General features: G+C 40.1%; 1 protein-coding gene across 1 annotated transcript; it reads left to right on the plus strand.

Annotated features, from left to right (window-relative positions):
- The first annotated feature begins 2823 nt into the window (after positions 1-2823).
- Positions 2824-11602, plus strand: LOC147217832 (aspartate aminotransferase, mitochondrial-like). Its single transcript, XM_086175324.1, has 10 exons — positions 2824-2964; positions 5064-5220; positions 5606-5734; positions 5827-5886; positions 6004-6162; positions 6575-6679; positions 6888-7038; positions 8533-8698; positions 8860-9010; positions 10384-11602. The coding sequence occupies exons 1-10, from the start codon at positions 2867-2869 to the stop codon at positions 10504-10506; spliced, it is 1299 nt and encodes a 432-aa protein (XP_086031450.1). The 5' UTR covers positions 2824-2866; the 3' UTR covers positions 10507-11602.
- Positions 11603-11887: the final 285 nt, after the last annotated feature.

Below are 11887 nucleotides of genomic sequence, written 5' to 3' on the forward strand. Positions count from 1 at the left end.
CAACCGACTAACCAACCAACTAACTGTTCTTAAATCCCTTTCCTGTAAAATGAAAGAAAAGATGAATATCCACCGTAGCATTTCACATCATATATATGAACACTAAAGTATCATGTATCATGAGCTGTGTCACAGTGTACTGTGCATGCAGTTCAGTAGACCAGATGGGTATACTAACACAATTGAAATCTTCCATATTTTCTCATTAAATTAGGATGAAAAATTAGATGGTAGAGTAAGATCTTAATAAATAGAGGCTACATACAACATTAAAAGCCCACAATATGTTCCAAATTTCAAAATTCACACTGAGCTACCGCACCACATCGGATTTATGATGCATTTCAAGTATGTCTGGACACCATTTTCTCACTGAATTAAATTGAATCTTATTGAATTGTAAGTATGAATACTTAAAGTTGTAAAACACGGAATGGTTTAGTTCCAAGATATATTCAAGATTGTCTATTCCAGAGGTAATGATGGAAGTTGGCTGCTTCAAGAGCACTGCTTGATCCCCAAATCAGGCAAAGCGGGATTTTGCCTCTATGCCGCTTAAATGTGCCATTAATTAATCCTTTAGTGGCGACATCAACTTTATTCTGTATTTTGTTTTTATTCCACAAGCTTACTTTTGAGGCATCTGTAAGAAGCAGTTTGAGCTGCCTCAAATATGATATGTGTTGCATGAATACGTTTGGCCTGCATACATTGAAAACTGCAGGGCTAAACTGTATTTTGCCTCATCATGCTCCATTTGTCTTGCCCCTGGCATGAATGTGCAACAAACATCCATATCTTGTCTGCACGCAGCCTATCACCCAGGCCTGTTAATGTGTCTAGTGGAGGCTACTGTTGTCTAAATGAATTAAATTGTTCAATGGATTTCAGGCTCCTTAGTATAATTTGACTCCAGGCTGCTGTTTCAGCTGCATACATGAGTGACAACAGTAATGCAGATTCTCCCCCATCTCTGATGTGTGCAATCATGTTTATGATTTACATAGTGTACGTCTTCTGCACTTACATTGGTCGTTACATAATGTCAGGAAGTGACACAATATTACATATTGTTTGATAAAAAAAAACGGATAACTTTGGAACACAGTGACTTGAAATATCTAGGCTGATTGGAATTTAGAGGTTAATGGGGCAAATATATTGACAAAGGGCAAAAGTCAAAACACAGCTTGTGGCGCTGTGCCTGATGAGGCAGGGTCAATAGTACAATGTCTCTATCTAGTGTACAAAGTATGTTATTGCATAAAGCAGCTGTAACAGCACGCATGCAACTGCATGCGATGCCAAAAATGAGACAATAAAACAGCAAGATCATAAAAACTGGCAAACTAGTACAATAAAACTCATCATAAACTCAGATATTCCCACGATCTTGTTCCATGAGTTCTTTCATCTCATAGGTTATCAAAAGACCAGTTACCTCTTGAAAAGCCTTCTAGATCTTCGATTTTAAGAGAGCTAAACTATGACTTATGCTAAATATTTTGATAATCCTGAAATATATTTTGATCTAAAAATGTTTATATCGTGTGTTTCCTGGTTCTTTCAGTCAGAACTTGTACTGATATGTTGTGTTTGTAGACAAGAAGATTGAACTTTGTCCTGGCACATACTGGCACACTCAAGTGTCACAAGCAAATATTTCCGCAGTTATATCATTTTTTGCAAATTATAGGTTTGCAATCAAAAAATACTTCCTGAACTGATATCTTGTTTAATACAATGGAATAATCATACTTCAATTTTGCATTTGCTGTGTACCGTCAGACATTTCCTTCCACAACTGTTGTCATGTTGTTACATTGTTGCTGGAGATTATCCCACATATTTATATCACTTTGCACTCAAATTAGTATTGGCTTTTATTCTGACGGCCAAAGGTGGGCTGTTCTATTGTCAGGATTTTTTTTCAACATCAATCTCAGGATTAACAGATTCTAACATGGATTAACTACCAAGCTGCAAAGACTAGAGGTCATGCAACTTACTCTTTTTCCCCCCGAATTATAAGTTATGTGTGCCTGTACAAGACAGTGGTGAGACCAGCAGTGCTGTATGGTCTAGAAACAGTGACATTGATAAAAAAAAAAACAGGAGGCAGAGCCGGAGATGGCAGAGATGAAAATGTTGAGGTTCTTTTTGGGAATGACGTGGATGGATAGGATCAGGAATGAGTCCATCAGAGGGACGGCACATGTTAGGTGTTTTGGAGAGAAGGTCAGAGAAGCCAGACTGAGATGGTTGGGTTGTGTACGGAGGATGTATGGTGAATATATTGGTAGACATGTGCTGGAATTGGAGTTGCTAGGCAGGAGGTCTAGGAGAAGACCAAAGAGAAGATATATGGACATAGTGTGAGAGGATTTGAAGGTAGTTGGTGTGAGAGAGGAGGATACAGAGAATAGGGTTAAATGGTGAAGGTCGATTTACAGTGGCGACCCCTACATTAAGTTGCTTCTGTTCGATTTAGTTTGCTTTCTCTCATTTTTCTCTCAAGTTTTTTTTTTCTAATATTTGACATTTTTATGTAGCCTCTTCCAACCTTTTATCTGTTTTTTTTCTACTCAATTTGAGGTGAGTCAATATAGGGGTGATTTCTCAGCATTGGAATTTTTTCCCACTTTGGAATGGTTTTCTTATTGAGTCAAACAAGTACAAAATTGACAAACATTTTTTTCTTAATTCTGGTAATTAAAAACAAAGCGCTCCCTGATGCCTCACGCTTTCTCAATGAATTCATGATAATCAGGTACGTACTGCTGTGACGTCAGCACGTACGCGGAGCGCGGCTCCGTCATCGCGGCTGCCCTTCACATCCGTCCACATCCAAGAAGGCTCGTCTCCCATGCTAAGCACAGCGATGGCCCTGCTCAAGTCTAACAGAGTGTTTTACTGTCTGGGGAACATCACCCCATCCCTGGGAGTTATCTCCACCCGTAACAGGTAAACAACGAAGTTTGGCAAACAAATAGGTAGAAATATAAAATCGCGGTTGGATTTGGTGACGGTAAGTAATAATTTTGCGGCAGAGCTAGCTTGAGGTGGGTAGAGCTACAGTAAGCTTGGAATCCAAGGTGCGAGCTTGGAGCTTCTGCGCTGCGTCAATATTTTAGTTGCCTTAGCAGACAAGCTAATATTAGTAGGGGTCAAATATTCTCATTTGGCCCTTACACGCGGTGTGTGGTTAGCTTCCTTGGGAAAGGGACTGGAATCGTTAGTGTTCACGTTTATACTACGTTGTTTCTTTTCATTATTCCATGTTATGTTGCATTAACAGGGTTTTGTGGGATATTCTCTTGGATTGACCTTAGATAGCCTCGCAGCTTGGCGCTACTGATGAAAGTCACGTTGGAACGTCAGCGTCACCACTTCCTTTTCAATTGTCGCTTCTCTTTTATCCACTGTCGTTACGCTTCAAAACACACTTCTCTTTATGAAAAATGAACGGCACCTTGATGTCTCTTTTATGAATTTTTGTGGGGTTTTCAGATTCTCCGCTAAAGGGATATCTGCGCTGTCAAATCCCACGCACAGTTTGAGCTGAGCGACTTGTCGTAGCTTGCGGATCCTCGCACGCTGATTGGCTACTGAGAACTGCCTCTGATCACTGATAGGCTGCTTTCTGGCGGCGTAGCTGACTGGAGCGCCGGTGTCCTTTTTGGCTTGGCCTGGAGGGCAAACTCGGTCAAAACTGATTTAAAAAAAATGAGCTTTTTTAAAATACACAGGGCAGTAGTACATTTTGGGGAATTTGCTTTGATATGTTCTCCATGTCTTTCTGGTGAAAAGTTATAATTTAATATCTGTTGTTTTTATGATTGTCATCTGATATCTACTTTTAAACTTGAAAAAACTTGAAACTATTGTTGTTTCCCACGCCTCTTCTTTTTAATCCACATCCAGTATTCACATGAGAATAGGACATGAACACCAAGGCTTTTGATCCCTGATAACCGTCAGATGCTTTTGCTGAAAAGATGACGTCCAACCCGATCAAAGGTTCTGTTTGAGTTCATGCTGGAATCAGTACACCTGAAGCTGAATGCCCTTCAAGTGGTATTAAACATTAATTATGACAACACATTATTTATAACTAATATAGATAGGGATTGGAGACTCTTGCCCTTTGCTAAGCATTTACTCCTAAATTTAGCTGCATCTCAGAGGGTTTACAAAGTATGGGAAACCTGAGACAAAATGAATGCAGGGAAGGCTGCAACGTACGGTGACGTTCACATGTCAAGCAAATTTCTAGTAAAATGTTTTTGTTTTACTGAGGAATATTTCCAGCTGTTAAACTGTTGGTAATTTACCCTCACATAGAACTGAAATGGAAAATCAAAATGTGACATAAGTTGAAAGGTGAACAGGTAGGCAGAGAGAGTGTTTTATTTGTTCCCTCAACCTACAAATGAAATTTGAATGCCTAATGTTCTTCACAGACTGAATCATGCATTCATGGCTTTTTCTGCCTTAAGATACAACGCATGGTGCTGGTTTTGAATATAATCCATTTACAAAGTCTTGACCACTGTTAAGTGCATGATGTAACAAGGCTGAGACCAGAGTGCATGAACCTTTAGTATTTGACCTGTTGCTAACATTTGCTGCTTAAAATGTTGTTCTGTCCACTTTTTTCCTTGTACTTGTGCAGGAATATATTCTTACGACGAATCATTTTTCTTTTGATCAGTTAAGTCTTTAATCTCCTGAAGTTGCAGAAATTGACAGTAGTTATTGATTTGGCATTGTGTTTTTACCAAACGATGGAGTGCATGACTCAGCAGCTCATAATGCGCAAGTAATGTGGAGCTGGGAAAACTGAAGATTGTGAATACGTTTGGATTTTTAAAAATCAACAAATATAACAATATTCATGAAGTTACTGTAGTCTGGTTATTAAATTGTAGCTAAATCAAACTCCCTATTTTGTATTTGTTCATTTGTATTCGCTTTTCAAAACTTAATTTTGCCGAAAACACCAGATATTGTAATATTAATGTTTGCTCAACATTTCATTCATAATGTTCTTATTTTTCCAGCTCATGGTGGGGGGCAGTGCAGATGGGTCCCCCCGATCCCATCCTGGGCGTGTCCGAAGCCTTTAAGAAGGACACGAACCCAAAGAAGATGAACCTGGGGGTTGGAGCCTACAGAGATGACCAGGGCAAGCCCTTTGTGCTCAGCTGTGTCCGCAAGGTACAACAGCACCCACAAGAACACACGCTCATACCCGGGTTATCCTCTTCTTAATTTAAATTATTTTCTATTACTTTAGCCAAAGAAATTTGGGTGGTTTACAGTTTACCATGGTTTAAATGTTTCCATTGAATTGGATCTTTCCCACTAGTACATTTGGGCTTTGTCACCTTGAGTACTTATCACAACTGTGAAACAATGTAGTGTTAAGTGGGTTGGGAATGAATACGCATATTTATACCAAGCAGAATTTTTTTCTTTTCACCACGTTTTCATGGAACATTTTTCATTCAAGGGAGTTTAAGTAAAGCATACATATAAAAAACTTTGTCATGGGAGGCCTCTAAAGTTCATTCTTTTGTCCTTGGTAACATGTCACCCATAGGCAGAGGCTTTGATTGCGGCCAAACAGCTGGACAAGGAATACCTTCCCATTGGTGGTTTGGGGGATTTTACCAAGGTCTGCGCCCAACTCGCTCTTGGTCCTGATAATGAGGTCTTGAAGAGTGGCAGGGTAGGTTGGAGTTTTTTTTCGAAACAATTAATTGAATTGGTTTCTGATACTTTGGATTCTGAATCAGTTCAGCGTTTGTCGGCTCTCAACAGAACATCACCGTGCAGACCATCTCAGGCACTGGCTCTCTGCGCATTGGAGCCAACTTTCTGGTAAGGCCCTGGTATTCTGTTTCTTGAGTACACAGTAGTATCGCAGTAATTATGACTTACTGTTAAAGTAATTCTAACACTCTTAACACTTACCCAATCCAATTTATTCTCTCGTAGTCTCGATTCCACGGTCCACGCGATGTGTACCTGCCCAAGCCCTCCTGGGGTAACCACACACCCATCTTCAGAGATGCTGGCATGCAGCTCAAAGCGTACCGATACTATGATCCCTCCACCTGCGGCTTTGATTTCAAAGGAGCTCTCGAGGATATTTCAGTAAGCCATGATTGAGGAAGAGTTAAGCTGGCCCTTGCAAGAAAGCAGTAGGAACAGATTTGAAACAGGACTATCAGAAGGGTCACATACCAAGATCTTCTGAAGAAATTATTTTGCATTCAGAAATTTAGAGGCCTCCAGTTCAAATGATTGTTTGGCCTTGTGGCACAATTTTAATAATAATACTGACAGGGTGATTGGTGCCTCGCGTGGCTGCCTCTGCAATCCCAGAGTTAGTGTAAATCATTGAAAAGGGTTTTGACTGCTCGGTGAGAGAGATGCCAACCAAACTAAGTTGAAAGATATAACTTAAATTGTTTGCAAAGTCAGAAATGTAAATGATTGACCAACCAGATTAGAACCATCTGACATGTACCTACAATTTGACAAAACTTATCCATTAATGTCACAGAATATCCCAGAGCAGAGTGTGATTTTGTTGCACGCCTGCGCCCATAACCCCACTGGTGTGGACCCCAGGCCGGAGCAGTGGAAGGAAATTTCTGACATTGTGAAGGTGCGTGTGTTCCCGTATCTCTAAGAGGACATTTTTACAACCACACATTGATTAAAAAAAGTGTTTTCTTCTTTATCTGATTCTCAGTGTCATTGATAGTTCAGACTGGAGAGTTACCTTACCTGCAAGTTATCACCTGGGTGATTGATTGACCACTTGTATCTTTTCTCATCTTCTCTCTGCTGCCCCTTTTATCCTATCTTTGTAGAAAAGGAACTTGCTTGTGTTCTTTGACATGGCTTACCAAGGATTTGCCAGTGGAGACATTGATCGCGATGCCTGGGCCGTGCGCTACTTCATTGAACAGGGGCACAACATCCTGCTTTCCCAGTCCTTCGCTAAGAACATGGGTCTCTATGGTGAGTCATCTTGTAAGCTGAAAAACCATGCACTGAAGTACTTGGTTTCAACTACCAGTACTATTCTGAGATTAGACGAGGGTACCTTGAATGATTGACCATGGTGATCCTTGTACTTTACTGACACCTAATGGTAAAACTTACTTGGCTGTGATGATCCCATTCACGTTGACTTTCATATTTAAAGCACTAAATATCAAATTACTTTCTACTGGTCAGCTCATCTTGCCTTAACTATGAGGGGTTTCAAAGTTAATGATACCATTGGTGAAAATGAATAGTTAATGTACTTTTCTCTAGCTTGTATCTAATTCATCGTGCCTTCCGCAGGCAGGATTACTCTCCTCATTACTCTACTCTAAAGACAGCGATCATTTACTGAGCACTTGTGCCTGCATGTCACCAATCAATTTGTGTAAAGGGTAAATATAATGGTGTTCTGTGTGACAGGCTTTGTATAAACAAGTATCATTTTTTGCAAGAGAGCTGTATTCAGCTCTGCAGTGAGAAGGGATAATATAACACAATATCCATTGTTCCAGTTGTTCAATTTATGGCTTTATTGACTTAAGTTACATCATTGCCCCTTGAGCTTCGCAGTCTTGCCAGCTGAGCATGTTAGAGCAAATCTTTATTTTAGGACATAGTTGTACATAAAGTGCCTGTATTCTTTATTCTACCATCACCAATTGGACCCAACAAAACCAAATAATTCATTTTAATTCTGTGCTCACCATGCATTGTCCATTACAAACATGATTGTCCATAACAAATACAATGTTCAAGCATAGAGGAGTCCATATGTGCACTTGGCACCAGCACACCTTAGGCTATGGTTCTTTGATGGGCCTTGTGGTCGTATCGTCGGAGCTGTCAACTGATCACTACCTGGTGGTAGTGATCAGTTGTGATCGGAGGACACACCTATTTCCAGGGCTGAAGTTGCTGAAGCTGTCAAAAAGCTCTTCAGTAGTGGGGCCCGCAGGTGGATGAGGTCTGACCTGTGTTCCTCAAGGCTCTGGATGCTGTAGGGCTGTCCTGGCCGACATGCCTCTGCCGCATTGCGAGGGTGTCTGAGACAGTGCCGCTAGACTGGCTGATCAGAGGGTGTGCTCCAAATACAGGGGGGTCACACGCCTCAATCTCACTGGTAAGGTGCTGGAGAAGAGGGTCTGCTGGGTCGGGAATCTGGTCAGGATGCCTCTTGGAGGCTTCCCAGGGGAGGTATTCTGGGCATGTCCATCTGGGAGGAGACCACAAGGAAGACCCAGGACACACTGGGAAAGCCTTTTGGTCCCCCCAGAAGAGCTGGACAATGTGGCGGGGTAGAGGGAGGTTTGGGCCTCACTGCTCTGGCTGTTGCCCCCGTGACCCGACGCTGGATAAGCGGGGGAAGATGGATGGATGAATTCATTTTTCTTTTACATTTAAGCTTTTTTATATCAATCTATCTCTCTATATATATACAGACTGTATTTATTTTCTTATTCCCAGGTGAACGTGTTGGAGGCTTTACTGTAGTGTGTAAGGACAGCGAGGAGGCAAAGAGAGTAGAGTCTCAACTGAAGATTCTGATCAGGCCCATTTATTCCAATCCACCGATGAATGGCGCCAGAATTGCCTCAACAATCCTCAGCACACCGGAACTGCATTCGCTGTGGTAAAAACTTGTGAGATTGTTCTTAATGAGTATCTGTATCTGTATTTTACTCGGAAAAAAAAAAGTTAAGCTACACAGCTCTGATAAGGAACCAACCATATCAGATCCAAGTATGTTTAAAAATATATAATATTGGGCTTTATACCCTAATTTGTTTGCAGGCTGGAGGAGGTACATGGAATGGCCAATCGCATTATCAAAATGAGAGAGCAGCTGGTGGCGGGACTGAAAAAGCACGGCTCCAGCCACAACTGGCAACACGTCATTGACCAGATTGGCATGTTCTGCTTTACTGGACTCAAGCCTGAACAGGTACACTCATATGCACACACACACACATATGCACACACACACACACACATATGCACACAATGCAAGTCTGATTCTGGAGAGCTGGTTCACGCGTTAAATTGTAGCAGAGGAAAGAAGGCATTAAGTCCAGTTTAGTCCAGGCACGTCCAAACTCCGGCCTTTGGGCAAAATGCAGCCCATGTTCAAATTTACACCGGCCCGCAGCCTCTGCCATAAAATCAATAATAAAATCTAATTTGGTCTGGCAGCCCGTTTTTCTACTTCGTATTTTTGATCTGAACCTAAAATGGAAAAAAAGGAAAAACACTTGTATTTCTCCTATTTGATAACGAGTCATACAAGAATTCATATGGGCCTCAGTGTTTTGTGCCTCTGAATAATTTTCCTATTCACAGGTTTAAATTTAGAAGTTCATGGTGAGCATTTAATTGTAAATGATTTGTAATATTTTAAATGAACCTAGATATGCTTAATCTTTCTGAAAGTTTTTTTTCCAAACAGACTTTATCCTCATTTTATGTTGTATTCAAATGTGAAAGACGGAGTTATTTTGATAAAAACTTTAGATTTGTGTTCTGTGCTAAGACATTTGCAATGAAAAAAAAAAACATGAAATAGCTTGTTTCTGTTCCTTCACACATTTTCACCTTGCCAAATATGGCCCTTTTTGCAAAAAGTTTGGACACCCCTGGTTTAGTCAGTAGGGTGTTCAATAGAACCGCAAATTTTACACACATCAATTCCATTTTAGCTATAGTCTTTTTGTTTTGAGACTATCCATTCTGACCGAAGTCATCACACCAGCTTCAACTTTAAATATTGAGATGGATGAATTAGTGCAAGGCTAAATGTTCCAAATAGTGTTTCTGTGGATGTTCCAGGTCCAATGAAAAGTACTTTCATGTTTCATTATTACAGACTATTATACTTATTGTCAAGAGATTATGAGAATGTTTAATAGTTGTCAGTCAGAATTTGAATTCTGTATTAAGGAATACCAAATATTTGATCATCCATTTTAACATTTGAACAGAATTGTAGTATTTTATGTATAATCCTTCACATTTTATCAACCTAAGTGCTTCTTGTTTTGTTTACTGTGCACAAAGTATTGAGATCTGTGAACAAAATGTGTTTGAGCTCTTTTGTAATATAAGTGTCACACAAGTGGCAAAAAAAGGAAAAGTAAAAGTTCCTCATCAAAGGTTTGACAAACTGAGTTTACAACAAACAATAAAATTCCTGTCTGTTTAAAAAAAAATGTGACAACAAAACAGTCTTGTGGATGTTATTTAGCATACGGATGAGCATCAAACTAAATGCTTAAGCAAATATTGCTACTGCCTTACCCAGCTGTTTTTAATTTCCTGCAGGTGGAGCGCCTGACAAAAGATTTTTCAGTGTACATGACCAAGGATGGCAGAATTTCCATGGCAGGTGTGTCCTCTGGGAATGTAGGATACCTGGCGGAGGCCATCCACTCCGTCTCAAAGTAGAGTGGATCCTGCTTGGAGCTACAGATTCGGAACAGCAGTGTTGAAAGGAGATGTCTTTGTCATTCATTCTCCTTCATTCCACTGATAGGAAAAAAAGTATAGTTAGACATGACATCATTTTGATCGGACTTCATCACGATTTCAGCTTTTCCGACACAAAAATGATTGCTGTTCTTTAAATGGTTCATTTTTTCCCCCATCTTGGTATTTTTTTTTTTTCTCTGAACAATAGAAATCTTATCTGAAGAGCCCCCACCCCTGCTAAATTGTTGATGTGTTCTTCCACTGACTGAGATAGCCTATCTTTGCTTATTTATTGTGTGGAAAACAACAGTTGTCCGTTGTCTTTCAATATCCAACAACTCATAAGAGAATCAACATTGGAGATAAATGTGGTCAAGTCGAGGTACAAATTGAGAGCACTGTATGTTTTTGAAAACTTCTTTAGAAATGTCACTGTTTGTTTAATTTAAATGGCAGTTTTAGCACTTTATAAGCAGTGATGCACTGTTTTAGTGTCAGTATTAATCTGACTTGCTTTTTATCATTGAAACTCCCAACCAGTACATTATCAGTCTAATCATTGTTGATTTGTCTGAACTAATCAGTTATTCTGCAATTTGGTCTCCTATTGTCTTTGGAACTTACCTATTTATCTGCTTTGTATTCAGTCTTTTTCTGTTACTTGTGACTCCTAAACTGCATTTTTGGTTTCAGTCTAGTCACTTACAGAGCAGCAGTTTCCTCAAGACCGTTCTGAACACACAAAAGCACTCAAAGTCAAGTGAAAGACTTCCTCTCAGTATGGAGCGGAGGTGTATGCATGTTATGAATTCTATCATTAAGATGTTTTTCATACTCTACCGTGGCCCAAATCAAATGACCCGATCTGTATTTTGTAGTAGAGATTTCAATAGTCTCTGCGGGGATTGAGAATGAACAGAACATTGGTTGATCACTCATGGAATGTGGAGGTATACCCAAATATCTTCATGTGTTTGAAACATCGCTTTGCCCACATGTTCTACATTCTGTTGTGATGTAAAGGATCATAGGTCATGTGCATTGTTAAACAACAATAAATACCTAGAGGATACTGGTTTTATTTTTGTTGTGATCACACTAATGTGACTTGGTTAAGGCCCTCATCTATTCAATTGAATCTTTGCGCTTTAGTGTAAATAATCTCACACACAGGGTATATAGAGGTAGAGCAATCGTCTTTGGAACCGAAAACATTCCTGGTTCGATTCCCGGCTCCTTGTGTTTCGAAGTGTTGAGTAAGACACTGAACCCCTGACTGTTCCCCTGGTGCTGGTTGACAGCAGCCTACAGCTCATGATTCACCCATGACGGGTTAATTGGAGAGAACAAATTTCCC

Source organism: Fistularia commersonii, chromosome 27, assembly GCF_037954325.1.
Source record: "Fistularia commersonii isolate RoL2024-O1a breed Wild chromosome 27, RoL_Fcom_v1.0, whole genome shotgun sequence".
NCBI lineage: Eukaryota > Metazoa > Chordata > Actinopteri > Syngnathiformes > Fistulariidae > Fistularia > Fistularia commersonii.

Bases quoted from the DNA above. Each gene is read 5' to 3' on its own strand.
- LOC147217832 (XM_086175324.1), top strand. From the start codon at position 2,867: ATGCTAAGCACAGCGATGGCCCTGCTCAAGTCTAACAGAGTGTTTTAC. The intron at 5,735-5,826 runs GTAGGTTGGAGT...GGCTCTCAACAG, and splicing joins AGGTCTTGAAGAGTGGCAGG to AACATCACCGTGCAGACCAT. The intron at 5,887-6,003 runs GTAAGGCCCTGG...ATTCTCTCGTAG, and splicing joins GCATTGGAGCCAACTTTCTG to TCTCGATTCCACGGTCCACG.